General features: G+C 35.6%; 5 protein-coding genes across 7 annotated transcripts; 4 read left to right on the top strand and 1 right to left on the bottom strand.

Moving 5' to 3' along the window:
• Positions 1-5,387: 5,387 nt before the first annotated feature.
• Positions 5,388-7,744, top strand: LOC139769377 (alpha/beta-tubulin-N-acetyltransferase 9-like). Of its 2 annotated transcripts, XM_071700374.1 has the most exons (7): positions 5,388-5,633; positions 5,735-5,806; positions 5,897-6,006; positions 6,711-6,767; positions 6,826-6,966; positions 7,040-7,134; positions 7,519-7,744. In XM_071700374.1, the coding sequence occupies exons 3-7, from the start codon at positions 5,910-5,912 to the stop codon at positions 7,621-7,623; spliced, it is 495 nt and encodes a 164-aa protein (XP_071556475.1). In that variant the 5' UTR covers positions 5,388-5,633; positions 5,735-5,806; positions 5,897-5,909; the 3' UTR covers positions 7,624-7,744. The 2 variants fall into 2 exon arrangements, with proteins under 2 accessions (XP_071556475.1, XP_071556474.1); XM_071700373.1 differs by having other exon boundaries at positions 5,388-5,806.
• A 23-nt stretch (positions 7,745-7,767) lies between these two features.
• Positions 7,768-9,130, top strand: LOC139769376 (mpv17-like protein). Its single transcript, XM_071700372.1, has 5 exons — positions 7,768-8,206; positions 8,302-8,495; positions 8,581-8,693; positions 8,771-8,841; positions 8,902-9,130. The coding sequence occupies exons 1-5, from the start codon at positions 8,072-8,074 to the stop codon at positions 9,061-9,063; spliced, it is 675 nt and encodes a 224-aa protein (XP_071556473.1). The 5' UTR covers positions 7,768-8,071; the 3' UTR covers positions 9,064-9,130.
• A 188-nt stretch (positions 9,131-9,318) lies between these two features.
• Positions 9,319-11,955, bottom strand: LOC139769375 (arf-GAP with dual PH domain-containing protein 1). Its single transcript, XM_071700371.1, has 6 exons — positions 11,822-11,955; positions 11,208-11,433; positions 10,826-11,024; positions 10,394-10,753; positions 10,099-10,321; positions 9,319-10,023 (listed from the first exon to the last, which is right to left on the bottom strand). The coding sequence occupies exons 1-6, from the start codon at positions 11,934-11,936 to the stop codon at positions 9,956-9,958; spliced, it is 1,191 nt and encodes a 396-aa protein (XP_071556472.1). The 5' UTR covers positions 11,937-11,955; the 3' UTR covers positions 9,319-9,955.
• An 890-nt stretch (positions 11,956-12,845) lies between these two features.
• Positions 12,846-16,101, top strand: LOC139769374 (THAP domain-containing protein 1-like). Of its 2 annotated transcripts, XM_071700370.1 has the most exons (4): positions 12,846-13,306; positions 13,623-13,785; positions 14,025-14,117; positions 14,195-14,683. In XM_071700370.1, the coding sequence occupies exons 1-4, from the start codon at positions 13,145-13,147 to the stop codon at positions 14,287-14,289; spliced, it is 513 nt and encodes a 170-aa protein (XP_071556471.1). In that variant the 5' UTR covers positions 12,846-13,144; the 3' UTR covers positions 14,290-14,683. The 2 variants fall into 2 exon arrangements, with proteins under 2 accessions (XP_071556471.1, XP_071556470.1); XM_071700369.1 differs by lacking the exons at positions 12,846-13,306; positions 14,025-14,117; positions 14,195-14,683 and adding exons at positions 15,218-15,393; positions 15,471-16,101 and having other exon boundaries at positions 13,649-13,785.
• A 1,692-nt stretch (positions 16,102-17,793) lies between these two features.
• Positions 17,794-20,510, top strand: LOC139769373 (uncharacterized). Its single transcript, XM_071700368.1, has 3 exons — positions 17,794-19,334; positions 19,498-19,845; positions 20,130-20,510. Exons 1-3 carry the CDS (start codon positions 19,261-19,263, stop codon positions 20,374-20,376), a joined length of 669 nt encoding a protein of 222 aa, XP_071556469.1. The 5' UTR covers positions 17,794-19,260; the 3' UTR covers positions 20,377-20,510.
• The last annotated feature ends 1,759 nt before the right edge of the window (positions 20,511-22,269 follow it).

The following is a 22,269-nucleotide window of genomic DNA, read 5'->3' as shown; positions in this document are numbered from 1 at the left end:
ACTTCTTGCACGGATCGTCTTGCTTCATTTTTCCTCTATTTCTTTTCATGTTGAAGAGAAAAGGAGAAACGATGAACTGTGCAAGAAGTTTAGCTAAAATGAACAGGCCTCTTTTCATCACTGTAATACATATGTACATACTAAAAAGACAGCGGCACACGGAGCATGTTTTCCTGCGGAGGCCTTTAGGACACCGTTATAGCTTTGTCTCATTCCCACTAACTTCTTGGCTATATGTGTTATTCCGGTTTTTTTGTGGGGGGTGCTAACTTAACAGACATGTCATTGGCCTAGTTTACACCGTGCGTTTAGACCGCGACCTATACCTTATATTCAACCCAAACACGATAGGTCGCGACGATGTAAACAGTTGCGACCTCGCTTGGGTCAGGTCTCTTTTTCGCGTGCCCTGGCCTAAATTAGGCCACATGACGTAACGCGTGTAAACGCAGGTGACCTAAAGATCGCCTAAAGTGCAGAGAGTGTACCAATAAATACTGGATACTGGATTTTTATCTATATTCGACCAAAAGTATCATAAGGCGATTTTTGGCGTGACTCTGGTATAAGCAACCAACGGGTACCAAACTGCACCAGAACCAATAGCAGCCACGGATAGCGACTTTGGTATATGTACCAAGCCATACCAAACGATCGCCAAAAATCGCCTATAGGTCTACATGGTGTAAACGTTTTGTTTAGAAGACTATTTTAGGTCAGGGCATAGGTCAGGTCGCGATCAGGTCGCACGGTGTAAACTAGGCCATTATTGACATCTTAAGATTGTACACTGCGCGTCAATGATCCCTTTCCTTAGGTAAGGGGGGAACATAGAAGATTTTTATGTTCCCCCCTTATCCCAGGAAATGAATCATTGGCCTAGTTTACACCGACCGTTTGATACGCGTACCAAGTACTGTATCCGTATCAAATTCGTATCAAATTTCGGTTTACACCGGGATAACCCGAGATTTGATACGGATTTGATACGGATATAGTACTTGGTACGCGTATCAAACGGTCAGGTGTAAACTAGGCCATTGACGCGCAGTGTACTTAGGCCCAGTTTCACAAGTGTCGGTTAACTTTTAATCTTAGATTAACTCACTCTTCGTCTCCTTCTAACGTCCCCCTTAGAAAGAGACGAAGAGTGAGTTAATCTAAGGTTAAAAGTTAACCGACACTTGTGAAACTGGGCCTTAGGGGCAATTTCACCAACCACGGTTAGCTTAACCGATGGTTAAAGTTAGCAGGATTGACCAATAAAAAGCAGGGTGGATTCATTTCTATTGGTCAATCCTGTTAACTTTAACCGTCGGTTAAGCTAACCGTGGTTGGTGAAATTGCCCCTAAAAGACAACCTTAAATATATGAACTGACTATGAATATCGATCTAAGGCCGGTATTCATAGTCGGTTCTTATATTTAAGATCGTCTTAAGTACAATCTTAAGATGTCATTAACCAATTACAGAGCCGTATTAACATCTTAAGATATTACTTAAGGGGATCCTATAGCGGCAGTGCACTTTATGCACTAAGTGCACACTTTAACTCGTATTTTATTTATTATAAATGTTTAAGAGCAAAAATGCAAAATCGGGCTGTTTCGGGAACTACATATGAGCTTACTGATTAAAAATATCCTAAATGGAATAAGATTCATTCGATATTTTGGCTAAATGGTACTAATTCGTAATTTTTTTACGAATTAGTAGAATTTAGCCAAAATATCGAATGAATCTTATTCCATTTAGGATATTTTTAATCAGTAAGCTCATATGTAGTTCCCTACACAGCCCGATTTTGCATTTTTGCTCTTAAACATTTATAATAAATAAAATACGAGTTAAAGTGTGCACTTAGTGCATAAAGTGCACTCCCGCTATAGGATCCCCTTAAGGGGATCCTAAAGCCGTTCGGATTCCCACCCGAGTGCTAAAAATCCTATAGTATATGTCACGTGCACTATAGATTTTCAGCACCCAGGTGGGGAATCGGAACGCACCCTTAAGGGGATCCTAAAGCCGTCTGTAATACCTACACTCGTACTTTAACAATATTTGCTTCGTATAAAAATTCTACAATTTGATGTTACAAAATGAGGGTGCAGGTCCATTCAGTAGACATCAAGGAATATCATACCGTTTGTAGAATTAGGCTGAGACTCCAAACAAAAAAGTTAAACGAAAAGTACGATTACGTGAACGTAAAAGTCTTTCTAAATCGTACTTTTCGTTTAACTTTTTTGTTTGGAGTCTCAGCCTAATTCTACAAACGGTATGATATTCCTTGATGTCTACTGAATGGACCTGCACCCTCATTTTGTAACATCAAGTTGCAGAATTTTTATACGAAGCAAATATTGTTAAAGTACGAGTGTAGGTATTACAGACGGCTTTAGGATCCCCTTAAGACGGTCTTGAAATGAGATCTGACTATGAATATCGGCCTAAGTACTTTATGTAATTATAGCTTTCTTATGATCATTGTTTTTTAAATATTCAACAATGTATTAAATTTCTTACTATAATAAATTTCAACTTACCAAGAATATGTGTAAATATAGTAGAGTGCGAAATAGAAATGGGTTATGCACGTAAATTAATGCTAAAACTATATAAACGATAAGACGGCAAGCTGCGCCTGGCTCCTGATTGGTCATCGCAGCATTTACCTAGAAATTACTAGAGTTCCTCTAGTAAGAGTTAGGACACCGTCCGCCATTAATGGGGAATTATGCGAACGATCGAGAGAGACAACCTCCCCACTCGTACTTTTCATGGGTCTTTGTCTCACTCCCACTTATAGCTTTGTCTCACTCCCACTAACGTCTTCCCCATTAATGGCGGAACCAATCAGGAGTCAGACCGGGGTGTCCTAACTCTTACTAGAGGAACTCTAGAAATTACTAATTTGGTTTGGCTCATTTCCGGCGCAAATTTTTGCTACTCGAAGTTTGGGCACAGTATAACCAGTAGGTCTGTTCGTTTTCGCTGCACTTCTGAACTAGTGCAACATATGGCTTCTGCGCACGGGACGCGAAAACACTTGCCGCGAGCGCAAGAAGCGACGCGGTAGCCAATAAACTTTTGGTTCTTACGGAAAAGTGATACGTTGATTGGCTACCGCGTCGCTTCTTGCTGCGCGGCAAGCGTTTCCGCGTAAAAGATAAGTACGTAATAGGCCCCAGGACCAATTTCACCAACCACGGTTATAAAATGATCTACACAGCATCTATACAGATTGTTTTATTGGCTAAGAAGTTTTTAAACGTGTATTTAAGGGGATCCTAAAGTCGTCTGTAATACCGGTTTTTTTCTTAACGCATATCTTTTTATTGGCTTTATGGATTTAAAAATCCTTCTCCAAAGTTAAAGTACGCATCAAAATCTAGGTCATGGTGGTCGAATTTATATCGAAAACGAAAAAAATTAATATTTTTTGTAATACATGACATTTGCTTTGTACAAAAAATTTCACAATAAATATCCACAAAATTAGACCGGCATGACCTAGGGACAACATGTAAGAACAATATCGTGCAATTGGAACTAAGATTAAAAGCCTACAAAGAAAGATTAATTGTTAGAAATAACTGAACAATTCCGATCGGAATCCATTTCGAAAAGTTTCATAATACGTGCCCAGGGCAATAACAGCCGGTTTCCGGCTATCAAATATATATATATATATATATATATATATATATTTGATAGCCGGAAACCGGCTGTTATTTACGGGAATTGAAGGAAAGTAATAATAGGTAATTCGAGGGAATGAACTATTATTGAATTTACTCTTTGTATAGTGTTTATTTTAATTAAGAACGCATGCGACGGAAAAGGTAAATTGAGAATTGGGTTAGATTTATAATACTTGTGAAATTTGAATTTAGTAATTAAGTTAATTATTAATAAGGATTTTGATATACGGTACAATTTTCACAAGTTTCGGGAATTAAAGAGATTACAATTTTATCGGTTCGCTCAGATATATTAATAAACTGTTTAGCTTACTATTGTTATGCTGGTTTCCTTTGCAGGAGAAACCCCCTCGAGAAATCGTCAAGCAAGTCAGCCGGCGCAGTTCTCAGGCAATCTCAAACGGACTCACTTCCGGCGCAAATTTTTGTTACTCATAAAATTGGTCTTATATAGCCAATACTGAAGCCCGAATTTCGAGCAGCAAAAATTTGCGCCGCAAGTGAGCCAAACATTTCTAGGAAATTACTAAACTGCTGCTCACTGCTGCTGCATTTTACTGCCCATGAAAACCTACCTTTAAGCCTTGTGTCCACGATGCTAGAACTGCGTCCGAGTTTCGGTTTAAGCCTTGTGTACACGATACTAGAAATCGGTCCGAGTTTCGGTTTAAGCCAATAAAACTGCTGCTTTTCTGTAAAGCCTTGTGTACACGATACTAGAAATCGGTCCGAGTTTCGGTTTAAGCCAATGAAACTGCTGCTTTTTCTGTAAGAGCTGCATGTTGATTGGCTTAAACCGAAACTCGGACCGATTTCTAGTATCGTGTATACAAGGCTTAAGAGCTGCAAGTTGATTGGCTTAAGCCCGGTGTCCACGATGCAAGAACTGTGTCCAAGTTTCGGTTTAAGCCAATGAAACTGCTACTTTTCTGTAAGAGCTGCAAGTTGATTGGCTTAAACCGAAACTCGGACGCAGTTCTAGCATCGTGGACACAAGGCTTTAAACCGAAACTCGGACGCAGTTCTAGCATCGTGGACACAAGGCTTTATCCGGCCACGACTGGTAACCTGAGTATTTTTCTCGCGTTATCAGTCGGACGCTTCGTCGCTGTTCGTCGCCGAAGATGAAACCAGATCCTTTTCTGTCCTTTGATTTTTGCCGACATTTCCGGCACTGCCGAGTCGCGCTTAAATTATTATCTATCGTATGGTAAGTTTCGGCAGAAGGCGATTGCGACGTCCGAGTTCCTTGATTCCTTTATAGATAAATAGAATTATAACGAAGGTTAAGATCGAGACAAAGGCAAAAGGTTATAAAGTGAAAGAAAATTATAATAAATGATCAATTCTAAAGGAAATTTTGAAAAGAAGTAAAATTTCATTTGGGTGACGTCACAACACAAAATTGCATAGGTTGCATAAGTATAGCATAAAGCTATATCCACACAAACTTGCATAAGCCCATAAACACAAGCATAAGAGAATTGATTGGTCCATATGCATGTGCATAAGGAAATAGACCAATCCGTTTCTTTATGCATATGGTTATGCACGTTTGTCTGGATAGACCTTAAGACAGCTGGACCAATGAGCATCCAGCATAAAGTCGCCATATTGATTTACATAGGGTGCTCATTGGTCCAGCGGTCTTATGCTATGCTTATGCAACCTATGCAATTTTGTGTGCGATGGCCTTTAAATATTTAAGTGGATGTTTATGTGATTCTAACCTCTGAAAACATAACCTATTTTTTAATTGCAAAATATTGTCGAGAAGATTTGTGTAAAAAAACTGGAGCCTATGTTGGAGACACGATGATAGGAATGTGCCTATCCCAAATCAATTAAAAAAAAAGCGGAATATTGTATAAAGTTAAAAAAAAGGAGTCAGATTTGTGTAAAAAAAACTAGAGTCGATTGGAGACAAGGTGATAAGACTAGACTAGTCTTATTACAAACATTAAAAAAAAAAAAGTAAAATATTGTAAGGAGTGTAAATTTTTTAATTAAATTCACATTCAATCATGAGGAGAAACACGGACACTCGTATCAGCGGAACGAACGTAATTTTAGTACCGTATCAAGAAAAGCACGTTATAAAGTTTGTATTGTTGCATGTAAACTATCTCTTTTTAACATTTAATCGGATGTGCCCTTACGACTGACACGCCGTCTCGGAAATCATGTTCAGGTATCACGAGTGGATGAAAAATCCTACATTGCAGTATTTGACGAGCTCCGAGCCGTTGACATTGGATGAAGAATTCAAGATGCAGAAAAGGTGGTTGGAGGATGAGGACAGTAATTATCATCTAGACCTATACTACGTTTACGCGAGCGTTACTTTTGTAGTAACTTACGATAATTCCTTCGCGTAAACGGGATTTTGTAGTAACTTACGATAATTTACTCCGCGTAAATGAGTGAATAATCGTAAGTTACTACAGAAGTAACGCTTGCGTAAACGTAGTACTAGACTAACAGAAGCTTTTACACTAATACCAGCGAAGATATGTAATTCTGGGCATTGACTTGAAGTGTGTGGGCATTTTACACCCATTGTTTTTTTCTCTTTTTTATCTCCATTGATCTCTTCCCATGCTATTTTAAATATATGTGGGTAGAAAGTCCTGCGCATTTCTTTACATTCACAAGTATATGCAATCAAAGCCATAATATTATTTCTACGTTTTGTATGTATATTTCTATATTAAAAATATTTTACACAATATATCTAATATAGATGATCTAAAAATGCAAATATATAAAAAACATGTGTTTTAATACACAATGCCAAAAAGAAATGAATGTTAAGGGGTTATATGAAAAAAGAAGACAATAGGCATGAACTATTAATATATGTCATGCCGAGAATTACAAATTTTTGATAGCTCTAGGCAAAACTCTAATACTTTAGAAGTTCTTTTAATAACTCGCTATATAATAGTTACTTACACTTTTAGGTAATTTTCATACAATTTTGTGCTCGTGTTTTTATGTTGTAGAATGCACTTTCATTATTCTTGATAAACATGCCTACCTGCAAACCGGAAGTGAAGTAGGTATGTATCTTTAAGTGTCATATCAATCAATCCCTCTCTTTCGACCGATTCGTTTCAGATGCCATGGCGGGGGATACCAATCTGTTTCTCCACAACTCGCAAGAATTATGTATCGCCGAAATAGAAATTATGATAGCCGACGAGGCAAGTCGGGGCAAAAGGAGGGGTTGGGAATCTGTTATTCTAATGTTACTCTATGGTAATTCGGCCGTACGATAACGATTATTGGACTCAACACTCCTCTTTATGATTTATATTTATTTTCGTAACAGGCGCCGAAACGTTGAATATTAATAAATTTTGCGCCAAAATCAAATTAGACAATGCAGTGAGCATAAGAATGTTTGAGAAACTTGGTTTCCGAGAGGTGGGTTAAACGGCGTGACTTTCCGTCGCGCGTTTAGCATTAAATGTCTAAAGTCCAATTTCTTCGAGATCTAATAGTTCAATGTAGTTATATTTACGATTTAACATTTGTTTAAATTAAAAAATAAAACTACAAGTTGTCTAATTGAGTTCCTTGAGTAAGGATTCCTTGTTCCTCATTCTACACTTCATAAATTTTAAGGTTCCTTGATCGATGAAGGAAGGTTAATGAAATGTAGAATAACTAATAAGGAACAATAAGGAATCCTTATTCCTCAAGGAAGGACTATGAATACGACTATAAGTCACGCGTAGAAAACTAGCCATTTTTTAACGGAAATAACTAACTATAAATAATGACTATACAGACAAAATTATAATTTAGGTGGAAAGAAGTGAAGTGTTTCAAGAAGTTACCCTGGAGAAGGAACCATCTTCTGATTGGATAAGTTGGTTGCATTCCGAACTACAAGCCATTATGCCTAATTAACTATTACTGTTATTACAGCAAATTTATAATAATTGATATATTTATAATTGTACGACTTTATGCGTAGAAAAATGTATAGAAAAAAATATTCAAAATATAAGAAATTTTTAAAATATAAAAATTCAACGCGTACGTTTCTCCTCCCTGCAATGTACATTGTAATAGGGATTTGGGAAAAAGAGGGAGAGGAGAGAATGCTGATGCGATACAATTGACATAGTTGAGTCATGATTGAACGTGATTGAGTCTAAATGCTTAGTGCGGCTTTTATACGCCAGTATCAGCGTCACTCTTCGAAGCGGCAATATCCGATTTCTTATTCAACACTAGTAAAACACTACGACAGAGTATCCAGCTTATTTGATAACGCGTATCAAATAACGTGAAACAAGTGATAGGAGTCGCGGCTGTAGCGAAAAGTAAGACTGTATTAAAGTAAAAACAAAGTATGTCGTTGACAAAGGCTTTTCGAATTGTGAGTAGTGTTAGGCAAAGAAGGCCGTTGTTGTTTAATTCAATGGTGTACGGTTTCTTCTACACGAGCGCCGAGTTCATCCGACAGAGCTTCAGTAAGATGTCCAAGGTGAAATTCCCGGATTTCGGAATTCTTTTGCGACGAGTAAAATTCGGAATTCTTTCTACATTATTCATGCTAATGAGCGGATTGTAATCTTGTAGCCGATGCAGCCGATTGCTGCGGAGCCCGAAATTTCTTCTAATGTCAAAGGACCAATATTAATTAAAGTACAAAAACTTTGCGAGACGTTAGATCTGGTAGATAAAAGTGCTGATTCGACGATCTACAACTGGCCGCAATTGAAGAGATACGCGATCTTCGGTTGCCTCTTGGGCGGACCGATGCTACACGGATGGTATTTCGGCAATGTTCATTAAGTTGTAAAGTACTTATACAATTTCGTAATAAACTTACGAATTAATTTTAGATATTAACGACAGGTACAAATGGCTCGATACGTTCTACAGTGGGAAAACCACGAAGATCGTGTTAAAAAAACTCTTCGCGGACCAATTTATCTTGACGCCACCATTACTTATCTTGTTCTTTATCAGTTCGTATCTTTGAACACTTTATGTGAACGTTACTTAAATCTTTTTCACGGCTTAATCTGACTCACAAATCTTACAGGCATGAGTTTAATGGAAGCTAAGTCGGATCTCCTTCGAGAGTGCAAAATTAAGTTCGTGCACACTTTTCAGGTTCGTTTCCGAATACAAAAATTGTACATTACGGAAATTATATGTATCTTTGTTTTTCAGACTTCGTGCGGCTATTGGTTGCCGGTGCAATTTGTGAACTTTCTATTAATTCCTCCGTCTTTTCGAGTGATATATGTCAGTGTTGCTGCTTTCTGCTGGGTCAACATTCTATGTTACTTGAAAAATTTACCCGTTTCCGAACACGAGCAGAAAGTAGAATAATGAGATTTTTCATATGCATACATATCCATGTACGTACCTGAATAATTAATTACTAATTCGTTAACGAGTCAGATTTTTCGATTTTTTACGTGATAATATCATTCCGTTTCTACCGTCAATAAAACATTTTCAGAAATGTCAAAATATTGAATGCACAATTAGCACATGTATAGACAATTCATTGTTTAATATTTACTTCCGAATATAATTTCATTTATGGAAATAGCTTGGGATCAAATAATTATTTAGAGGAAATAATGAAAATGAGTGATAGGCCCTCAGAATTTATTTTGTATGTACAGAGTGTGTATCGTTATCACTTTGTGGCCTTATAAATGGTGGTCTAAATAAACCAGCTAAGAAAATAAAAAAAGGGAGAAAAGAAAATACTGCGAATCCGTGAATCTTTAAAATAATGTCTATCCTAAAGCTAGGTTTACCGTTCAATAGATTGTTCATAACAGATTAGATCAAACTTCTGGAAGAGAATTTCTTTTGGTGTTCCGAACGTTACACTGTCAAGAGACAAGTATCACGCATATTATTGCTAAGTAAAAATTCCTTGTAATGTTGTTACGATATACTGCCTGCCTACTCGGTTCGATCGTAAGCGACACAAGTATTTGTTTCGACGCAAGAGTATTACCGAGCGGTTGGTACTTGCAGTTTATCCACGTTGATCAACATCTTCGAGCAGTCTTATGCGTATGTTTCTATGCTACATTAACCGTGCGCAAGTTAAATACATGACTCAACAGCAACAAGATGAGTAAGTAAACCGAAGCTATATGCGCCATTTCGCCTGCGTGCTGAGTCATGTATTTATTTCGGCAATACGATTCGAACGAATACCGGTGAATAATTAAGAAAGACGTCTAAGAGGAATCCAGCCCTATCTCGTGGACGAAAATATATTCATTGTTCCGCTTGCTGTGCGCTTTCTTACAAGTCTCGCCGCTACTGTAAATGAAAACCAACGTATACATTCGTATTTCTTTGGGTTAAAGTTTTTATACGTTCCGGGTACCGGCTTACCAGTCGCGTCCTGTGGCGTTAGCGGTTTATCTATTACTTTTTGGATCACGTTGATCCATTGCGATCTGTCTTCATCGCTTTGCGCAGAGAGCAGGTAAGTTCTATCAGGTGTTTCGAGAGTAAACGAAAATCCTTGATCCCTAGCACCTGGCGGTACGCCGGTCTTTACCGCAAAACCTTCGGAACCATGTCCCAGGAAGATTTCACCTTTTGGATGCGCGTCCTTAAAAGATAGAAAGATGTAGATCGTTTAAGTAACACAAGCGAGTCAATACAAGTATAAATTAGAACGTACCATAGGATCGTCATGGTACATGAGTTTTCTACCGTCTAACGTGAACCATCTTTTTTTGTAAGCGTCTGTATGTCTCGGACCAGTTTTCCATAGGAAGCCTTCGCGCGGAAAATCCCTCGTGAGTTGCGACAGTAACTCGTTCTCACTCGCACCCGGATACGCCACTTGTAAACGGTGCAGCTTCGCACACCTGATGGCGAGGTACCAATTCGTGATTACTTCCGGATCCTCGTGATACACGTAGATATGTCTCGTCGTACCATCCTTCATAAAGGACAATTGAAGACTGTTCTGATTGCCAGTTTTCGGTGGCGCAAACGCCACATTTAGTTCCGATATCCTTAGAACAGCTTTGGGTTCCTTCAAGTAAACGTGAGATTATGTATTTGCACTCTCCTGAACTTAAGTTCATCACTATCTCACTCAGGTTACCTTATTTTCCTTAACGTGATACTTGAGTGTGTCCTCCGCCTCGCAGAGTACAAATTTACGAGGATGGTAACGTGAATCTTCCTTTCCACGTTTCATTAAAAATCCCTCCATGAATCCTGACACATAGTGATTTTGTCTTTCGGGGTGACAAAATTCCTCCCTCTCGTACTTTGCCCTTATCCACTGTTCAACTAAAACTCTAATAAGTTTTGTAAATTACTTTCTAAAATAATTAAATCACTTTACATAATATTGATTCAAATAAAAATACTATTTAAAATACTATTAAAATACTAATTAAAATATAATACAACTGCCAGCTGATAACCATATCATAAGGCGATAACTAAAACAGAAAAACCACAGATGCTCGATAACTCACTGTGGGGCATCTGGGCTTGGTCTACGGTAACAAGAGGGTACACGTTCCTCGTAGTGCAACCTCGCCGCGGCATTACCCACTTCGCGTATCCTATTCACTTGAGAATCTTCCCATCTATCTAACTTTAAGTGCTTCACTTTCGAAATATGTGCTCCCATAGACCTGTGTACACCGGCGCACCTCGTGCAAACAAATATACCTATATTGTAAGATGCCCATTCTGGATCTGAAACGTAATGACAGCCCAGTCAGTAACGATAGTGACGCTGTATAAGAAGAAAGAAAGAAAGAAGAGATATTGTGTATTCCCAGTAATCAAGAATACAACTTTCATCGTTTTGTTCCAAGCGTACTATCGCTAACGATATCATCGAGTCCGGTCGTCGTTGGAATTCGTGACGCCGCACAAATCAAATATCAGGCGTCACGAGCCGTGACCGATCTCGCGCGACGCTACATTATGTAATCGTAATATTTAATATCGCGATAAAAACAAACATTCCGACGTCGCGGGACAAACGCCGGGAGGTTAAGGACGCACGTCGCGGCTGAATGTGTCTCGCTCGGCCGCGACGGCTCAGGTAAACGGGACCTCTTTTACGGAACACACTCACTCTTGGCCCCGCAGTCTGCACACACGTTGTTCCCAGGCTTTTTCAGGAGTTCCGCCAGCAACTTCTCATTCGCATCCGCCATCTTACAACATTGGCGAACGTGGGCGACGTTCATATACCGTGAACGAGCGGAGCGGTCTCCCGTGCTTGTCCGACAAAACGATCGCGTAGGAAGCGGCGTTGATAGGAAACGATAAGGAATAAACTCGGCCAATCAGCGCGCGCGCGCGCGCACTGATTTTACTAGGAACTGGCCAATAGCATTTGACCAATCATGGTTTGGCATTTAATCGGTCGATTACGGGAGCTTTCCAGCAGGCAAGCGACACAAGTCGACACAAGCATATCGTTCTATTTTTCTTTTTTGATAATGAGAACACAAAGATAAAAACAAATTGTGTCGCTGCTGGGAAAAGTCCCTACATTAGGCTGCGTTCGGATTCCCACCGAGTGCCAAAATCCCCCTTCGTCTATGTCGTGAACTATAGATTTTTAAGCAACAGGTTGTGGGGAATCGGAACGCACCCTAAGGGGAGCGGAGCCCGCAGGCGAAACTCGATCAGCGTCGATAAGAAGTGCTCACCGACTTATCTGTCCTTGTATAGACAAGTATATCGAAAAGGATACACCTAACTTGCAGCTTACACTGTCTAGTAATATCTTTTTTTTAGGCTTCAAATCTTATCTAAGGCACGATATTATTCAGACAGTTGTTTTAGAGGGCGCATCACTATTTTCTAATAGAAAAATACTCAGAATTTGTATATAAAGCAAATATTGTCGTCAGTGAAGACACTATTTATAAAATAATTTTTTTTTAGTTTCAGAAAAAATCATGTACAGCCTTACATTTTTGTGCGTACTTAATCGGTAAAAGGATTTTCATTATGTTCAGCAAATTCAAAGTATTGCTTAGACGATTATGCCTTGTGCTGTCACTCCAGGATCCCCTTAATTAGAGATGGTGAAACCGGCCTTAAGTTCACTTTACCAAAAAGCGTACTAGGCTGCGTTCGAAAACTTTACTCGGGTGCACACCGCGTCGTTCTATCTTTGTTATTTACTAAAAATTGAACAAGAACAGAACGACGTTGGTGTAGAGCTCTAGATTTACAAGATTAGCGCAAAAGTCGGAAAACTTTGATCTTGCGAATGCCGACAACCGCGTGTTCCTATTGGTTCCCCTCCCTTTTTGACCCATCGTTCTATCTCTTTCTTGACATAACAAAGACAGCATAACCTGTCACCTGTCTGATGTGGTCTGATGTCAACTTGTGTAACTAAAAGAATGTGAAAAAAGTGTTGACGCTAATTTTGTAGCAAATGCCGTCGTGTTGTGCAGACGGCTGCTTTTCGCGGCAAGTAAAAGGAAAAATTTTCCATCTTTTACCGTCTGGAAAGTCTGATTCTGTTCGTAGAGCTGAATGGATTCGCAGAATCGGACGAGAATGCTGGACGCCGAACAGAAACACCAGACTCTGTGAGGTATTACAGTGAAATTTTATAGTATTTTATAATATATTATAAAATAATTGTATAATATATTATAGTATTTTATAATATATTATAATATATTATAGGATATTTGTTGTACCATGTAGAAAATAGTATATGTATTATAATAATGCTTAATAATATATATTTTTATATTTATATATTTTATATGTAGCTTACGAATTAATCGCGTAATAGATAATTAGATAATGAGAGCATCGTAATCATAATGCAGACAAAAATACAAATTTATTATTAAAGAATGCACAATAAATTACGCAAATAGTGACGTTATTGCATTTTCTAGGATCATTTCACTCCTGATCAGTATGAGCAAAATAGAATAGACGGAAAACGAAAACTGAAATGCAATGCTGTTCCATCTATATTCATGCGTTACATAGATGTCAAGAGCCACCAGCTAACAGACTCGCTAATTGGTAACATGGGAAGTGATACACTATGCATGGGTAAATATATTATATTTTAATACATGTATTTATACTTTTAAATGAATGTACCCCGATAGTAAAAGATGTATAACATTATATGACAAAATTTGGATGAAATTGTGAATGCTGCAATTATTGTACAATATTTGCCCAATTTTCCTATCTGGGCACATAATATATCTAAAGATAATATTGCATGAAAGTACAATATTAATGCTGTATATATATAGATGTATCATGCACTGCAAATTTTCCAGGTGATGGGTCATCTTCAACTAATAACGATCCTTTTCCTGCAGAATCATACATTATACCCGATGCACCATGTTCTGTAGATTTCTCAAGAACAAGTAAAATAATTAATTTTTAATCAACTCAGTATCTCAATATTGTAATTTATTTTTAATTGCTTTAAATGTTATTATAGAATCGCCACGTCCAATACCAGAACATTCGTTTGACATTGAGAAACAGGAATTACTTCGAAAAATACAATTACTACATAAGAAGATAGAACAATAGAAAATTTCAAGACTACTGTTCTTATTTTACTATCCTGAATATCATACAGAGTGCATTAAAAATATAATAATTATTGCGTTTTATTATTCACTGCAAATAGATATATACCACAAAACAAATTTATAATACATTTATATATGTTACGTATACTATAAATGTTCCGTATTGGCAGTGAGTAACGGAAAGCGGTTTATATGTCTCGTTCATATTTCGCACCCTGTTGGGTAAAAAATGTCCGACTTTTGCGCTACTCTTGTAAATTTAGAACTCTATGTTGGTATGCACCCGAATAAAGTTTCCGAACGCAGCCCTAATAATTGTCTCTCGCGCATGACCGAATCGCACAACCAACAACATGGCTGCTGTAAACAATAAACATATGTAGTAGCTGCAACATCCATCCATAACACGATTCATAACCTCTATCACTCTTAATCCGTCATTTAAATCCGTTGAGTATAGTCAAAATTGTGTTCAATTATTGTGTGCTATTATTCTGTTAAAATCTAGTTAGTACATACATATGAGTGAAAGTATGACTGAAAGAGGTGGATATCGTTGTGCCTTCAAAGCCTGCCGAAGTGCAAGTAATGACAAACGAGGAATAAAAGAAACTTTGTTTCGATTCCCAAAAGATACAGAAAGGTCAGTTTATTATGTTACTTGTTTTCCACTTACTATAGGCTTTTAAGGCCGATTGCATGAAGTGTTGAAATATTAGACCAATTTTAAAATTATCTTTGCATTTAAAGTTGAGTTTGATTTTATTTTTAAACCATGTTCTATAATCAGTTATTAAACCATTAATGAAAGTAATATTTGCCTATGTTTCTATTTAATACGATCAAAAGTATGATAAATTTAATTATTATTGATATATAACAAAAATTTGAAAAAACAAAAACATAAGAAAGGCTATTGCTTGAAGGTCAAAGTTATGGGTATCAGCCTGTGGTCGAGAGGAATTGACTTCAAAGACAGCCATACAACTTTATAAAGATTATAGAGTATGCAAACTCCATTTTGCAAATTATATGTTCTTAAATTATGAGAAAACGAGATTGCAGCCACATGCCGTTCCAAGTTATATTGTGAAAAATAATGGTAAGTTATTTTCAAATAATACAATAACCAATAACATTAGAATAACATTATACATAATATATAATATTATTTCACAGATAAAGAAGCAAGTTCAAGTAGCTCAAATGTAGAAACACGCTGTATAAACACCTCAAAAATTGAAAATACGCAAGAAGAAAATACTGCATTGGATTTGACTGTATCTAATAATATGGACCTGGATGTACTTATAGACAGAACAATAGCAAAAGTATCAGATGTATCAGAATCAGGAACACAAACGCCTTTGTCATTATCTTCTATATCTCTACGAAAAGTACATCAACAGATAACAGAATATAAAAGAAGGATAACCAATTTGGAGTTAGAATTACATCAAGCAAAAAAAGCCAAAAATGAAGATATTAATGCATTAGATATGTTACTAGACAAATATTTTCCAAAACAGACATCCGATTTTCTAAAAATGCAAGCACGTCTCTTTCAAAATGCAAAAGGTAGAAGATACGATAGTGCTTCATTCAAATAATATTGTTTATCCATATATTTTTCAAGTCCCAAAGTATATAATAACTTAGCAAATAAATTATTTTACCTAGCTGTGCAACTCTAAAAAGATTTACACCAAACTGTCATATATGTCCCGGATTACAAGACAACGTATTTCAAATATTAAAAATTAAGACTGACGGTTTGCCAGAAATTAATAAATACTGCATATTTTGTATAGACGTGTCTTTAAAAGCACACTTATTTTACAATATAACAAGGTAGCAAACACAAGTCATTTTGACGTCAAATTTTGGTCCTTTACTGACCATTCTTGACGTCACTAACTGGCGGCATAATGACGTTAAAATGACGGTCTAATGTCACAGACAATTGACGTCATTTTCTGACGTCTTATTGACGGCAAAAATAGTTCCATTGTACGACATACCGGTTTCTAGAAATGTTTTTGATGAAATTAAAATATTAAAATGTCTACTTGATAAACGTTTATAAAAAAATGTTCTTTTTCATTATCTAAGAAAAAAAAACTTTTTTAACTGTTTTGTTTACATGCCATGTGCGTATAGCCGCTCTCAAGGCGGTCACCCATCCTAGTACAGTACCGCGTCCGAGTCGCTTGACTTCGATGATCCAGTGGACAGTGACGATCTTCTCACCCTGATGCTTCCTTATTAACTGTACTTGTCTATAACAGGTACATCTTTAAAGTGTTCAAAATTCTTGTAATGATAATCTTCTTGATAGCTATAACACTGCGTGAAATAGTTATCATAAAACTATAATCACACGCAACTACATCCACTTATACCATAAATTCGCCACTTCAATCATAAAGTTGCGAAACAAACACATTGTAGTTAATTTTGTGGTTTTTATTTTATTATTACTTTATTAAACAATATTAAGAAGTAAAAATAGTTATATTACAAAAAGACATTATTTGGACGACTTTAAGACGTCTTTAGATGGTCTAAGAAATGACGTTTTATAAACGTCCATTATTAGTCGCCGATGTCATAGGTTAACCTAACCAAAAATGACTAAAAATAGACGTCATAATGACGTTATGGAATAACGTCAGTATAATGTCATTTTTAAAGACATAGTCGCTTTTTGGTCATTTGACGTCATTTGTACAAACATGACTAGTATTTGACGTCAAAATGACTTGTGTTTGCTATCTAACAACATACCAAGTTATAAGTTTTGAAGACATAGAATTGTTCACAGTTGCTTGCATGTAATGTAGCAGTGATTATGGTTAAGGGCATCTGTCAATCATGAAAACAACCATTAAGTTATTTATTTTTAAACTCTACAATTAAAGGCATCTAATTTACTGACAATTATACCATAAGCAGTAAGAAAGATAAAAAGCATTGGTTTGAAAGTTGTTGGTCTTACTTCAGATATGGGCTCCAACTTTTATCAATTAATCCGATTACTGGACTGATAATAGAAAAAAAACATATTTTACAATAGACGAAGAAACAATATATTACTTTTTTTATGTATTAAAAGCAACTATGTATCAAGTGCAGTATTTGTTAATTATATCACAGAATTGCATACGAAATTTTTCGAAAATATTAATATTATTACTCAAACAAATGCAAAAGTTTATGCAAAATCCACTATTCAGTTCTCTCATCCTTATTATATTGTTTATATGTTCTTGTCATGTGTAATATTTTATATGTTATAAGTCGTTTGTCGTTTCCATAATAAATACCTATATATCTTCAAATAAATTTAATAACAAAACTTACTAACAATAAAAACTTACACGAGAAAGTAATCCCTGGTGTAACCTCTGCTGAAACTCCTGGTGAACATTTTCTCACAATTTATAAAAACTAATTAATTAATATTTCTAAATATTTTTTCAGGGTTTGCACAATAAGAGTGCATCAATAAACTCAAATTAAAGAAAAAAGAAGAATTGAACATGATATTTAAGTTTATGACTGATCGAAGACGGATACACATTTGTATATACAATTTTACATCTATCAGATTATATTTTTCTAATCTCTTGCAATTTTAAATACACTTTGATTTAATTCACTTATTTAAGGGGATCCTATAGTGAAGGCCGAACTTCCTCGATGTCGATAATGTTGAACATTTTTAATTCTATTCTAATTCGTTTTCTATCATTTTCTATATTACCGGCCTATATCTGCCCTTGTCTAACGAGAGGCATCTGTCCTTGTTTCGATTGCTGCGCCATCTCTCGCTACACGCCATACTGCTCTTCTTGTCATTCCGCATGTATATTTGCATGTGTAAAAGTTAAAACAATGACACTTTTTTTCTAGACTTCTATCGTAGTTGTAATTGCACGATATTGTTCTTCAATGTTTTCCCTAGAGGGCTAGATTCTCATTTTGTATATATAAACTGCAGTATTTTTGTATAACCAAATATTGTCGTCAGCGACAGCTCTATGTGCCCAAATTTTTAATTTTTTTTTCGTTTTGGAAGTTAAAACCGATCTAGCCCTCTACATTTTTGTGCGTACTTTAATTCTAGACCAAATTTTTGCAATTCCTTAAAGCCAATTAAAAGTGGTTTTGTTTTAACTAAATGTCGGTAATTATTGCCACTATAGGATCCCCTTAAGGACTAAAATAATGAAGGTGTTCAGACATAGGTACGTGTCCACTAACTGTCCAGGCATTGATACATTTACCTTACAGTGATTTTAATAAAATTGTATTTCAATTAATCACTACTGTAAGGTAAATGTATATAGTATGTAAGATATATATATATATATAGTATTGTTATATATTAGATATATATCTTTTTTTGATTGTATCGATTGCCTTTCAAATTAGAGCCCGCGCATAACCAGCGCAAAATATGGCGAAACCTATGGCCTAGGGAAGAAGTCGTTCGAGGTCTGTCATTCGAAGTTGGTCCTTTTGGGTCCTTCTTGATCTGTCACGATCAATCACGATCTGTCACTAATTTATAAACAGAAACGACAAGCTGAGAACTTTGACAATTCGAATGAGAAATTTTATTAGAGAGAAGATATTTGACGCATATATGAAAGATATTTTTACCAATACTTTTTGCCATTCTATCGCGAAATGAATGCATTATTTTGATTTTTTGGGGTTAGGTTACTCCAACTGACTACAGAGTAGGAAAGCGCCTTTAACTCTGTTCTTGGATTATCTGACAGAAAAGACTCTTAAACCATGTATACTCCTAAATCAAAGTGATTACATTGTTTACATTGTTCTAGATTGTATTAATTTACTCTAGAACTGAACTACTCTAGAACACTAGAATTTGATATTTGAAGTATTAAAGTTTTTTCTTTACCATTTTATTGACAATTAATACTCTTTTTGACATACAATGACACGTGTATGCATCTGCTGCAAATACCGTGTGAGCAAAGACGTATCACTGTCGGATGTGTCGCTTTTCGGGTAAGTGTACTTACAATATTAACATTGAATAAAGGTGGTCAGTCAGGTCGAATTAAACAACAATTTTATTAGTTATTACTGGCGAAGCAAAGAATTATTTTCTGTCTACTTACAGTTTCTTTACAATGAATATCGTATCTATTTACTTCGCAATTCATTTAAGGTTCCCAAAGTCGGACGAATTGCTGAAGAAATGGTCGCTCGTGATCGGCACGGACAAGAAGATTACCGGATCGTCGCAAATATGCTCACGTCACTTTAAGGAAGAGGACTTTAGGTACAGTCTAGTCGGAGGCAAACGTTATTTGAAGAAGGAGGCGATACCGTCCCTCCATCTAAACAAGGATGAGACAATTTGGACAGTTTCGAACAATCAAGGCACAATAATTGAAGAAAACCAGTCAACAAACACTGCTGTAATTGAATATCGCGAGAGAGCCCCTGAGAACGAAGTTTCAAATATTGTAGAATTACATATAAAAGCTGTAAGAGACGACAAACTGTCCGAAAGGTGAGAAATATTTAATATGTAATGATGCTCGGGTATTTATAAAAAAAAACAAAAAATACTAAATACAAAATAATAATAATAAGTGAAACGCAACCGTTATGATATACAATCAATTAGAGAGAAGAATACTATTTACAGTCTGGACTAGATCTTAGTAGTCTAATAATATTGTGTGAAAGTATATAAAATTCACGCAATATTATTAGACTACCAAGATGTGCAGTCCAGACAAAATCCGTAAATGGCATTTTTTTCTCTTTAATAAAATAATTAATTTTTTGTAGACTATCGCTCGCTCCAGCAGGCCCAAGTGAGCCGGAGAAGAATCGCAAGAAATATCTGTATGACGTTCGATGGGAAGAAATCTCCACATCGTCAGTGCAAGCTAAAATTTACTGGGAAGTGGTGATAAAAAAAATCATGCGGCAAAAGCTGACCGTAAGAATTTTGCGACGGAAAATCAGGAGACTAGAAAGGCAGATACTGGACTTACAGACTTTAGTAAAAAAAAAAGCGATTACGGATATCTAATAAGTGTTAAGAAAAATGCTGTAAATAGTTGTGCGACGGACGAAAATTGTGATGTACAGTGACAATATGATTATATTTAATATAAATGAATTTTGATCGACATATTGTATGTTAAATAAACCGAATTTAAACGATTGGTGTTCCGAGACTCATCGAAAAAAGACTCAATCTGTTTATGCTGCCAAACATTCAGAACTAAAATCACTAAATTCCTAGAGATACACAAGTATTTTTACGTAATATTTTCTTTAAATTCTTTAAACATTTTCTTTAGATATAATTATTTAATTATATCTAATTAATTTCTAATTAATGGCAAAAATAGGATCCGAATTACGTCCCATGATAGACATGGCCAATCATCATGAATCTTGATATTTAGTTATCGTCATCTCCTACTAGGTGGCTCGGTAGATACATATTCTACCGTTTTCTTATATAGTAACATGCGAAGCAAAAAGCACTCGCGAGAAAGTATTTATCATTTTCTAAACATAAAATAATGTTAAATAAATGTATAACAATAACTTTTTCGGGAATGATAAAAAGGAATTGCGTGTGTCATTTTGCTCAAAATTAGAAAATACGATATTTTTATTATATAATAAATATATATATGTTTATATATTTTATATAAACTTTCTAATAATAATTTGACATTTTATATATAAATTTATATTATACAATACTTATATATATTATTATACAATTGTTGTATAATAATATCCTGTACCTTAGAGGTAAAGAATCGTATTTCCATTATTATGAATTCAGAGAAAACAAAGTTTAAAGTTTTAAATAGGAAAATGATATATTTTTTTAGATATAAAGTAAAAGTAGCAACTTGATTTATTGAGTTTTTAATAAAGTAATTTAACTAACATATTTAATAGTACAACTGCCAATAACATGTTGTATCTGGTTTAAAAATTAAGCACTATATACATTTTTAATATGACTTTTTCTAAGCATTATATCTTATGAACTAGTATAATAATAGACTTAAGACGTTTTACCATTATACAATTTAAGCTCTTGTTATATTGAAAAATTAACTCCATTTTGGCAAAAACTGGAGATACGATATTCTTTACCTCTAAAATACAGATATGTATGTGTGTGTGTATCTGTATTTATAATTTATAATTGATTATAAATAATGTAATTGATTATAAATAAATAAGCCAGTTAATGTTATATATAAATAAATGAAGAAAGCACGTTAGTTATCACGTTTTACATTTTAGCCTTTTAGTTTTTAGTTTTGGATTTATTTATAGTCGGGTTATTTTATATCAAATTTTTAAAGCAAAAAAGAAACGATCGATATTTCGCTATTCCTATATTCTGCCTCTATCTATCTATCTATGTATTCTATCTGCCTCCGATTCAAATCTAAACCGCTGTAAGCTCGAAAATGTTTGTCGACGATCTATCGATGACAAAGTGCGTAGGACAAGCTTTGAAATAGACTGTGCAAACACCGAGCGACTTGTGATTAATGTTTTTGCAGACGGCCGTTGTCGAGGACGAGCCCATAGGGAGCTCTCACTGTTTTGTAGCCGACCATTTGCCACTCACCCTCTGGACATTCGTTACGAGTTGTTGGGCGTTTCGATTGCTGGCATCTTCGAACTATTTGGAGACCGTGTTTCTCTCGATTCAATGCGAAATTTTTCAAAATAAAAAATTTACTGAGAAACTTTGCCTTTAAATTCTTCGATTTAATATAAAGTTATTATAAAATATAAATAGTCAAGTTCAAGCTATAAGACTTTAAAAGTTAAAAATCTCTTTCCGTGCTTTAAGGTTTAACAATCGAGATATTTAATATCGAGTTTAATATCGAACATTTGAGAGAGAGAGAAAGAGAAGGATTTGGAGAATTTATAA

This window comes from Temnothorax nylanderi, unplaced genomic scaffold (genome assembly GCF_030848795.1).
Source record: "Temnothorax nylanderi isolate EJ_2023f unplaced genomic scaffold, tnyl_v1.0 TNYL_tig0022_pilon, whole genome shotgun sequence".
Classification (NCBI taxonomy): Eukaryota; Metazoa; Arthropoda; class Insecta; order Hymenoptera; family Formicidae; genus Temnothorax; species Temnothorax nylanderi.
This window is presented reverse-complemented; position numbering and strand designations above follow the sequence as displayed.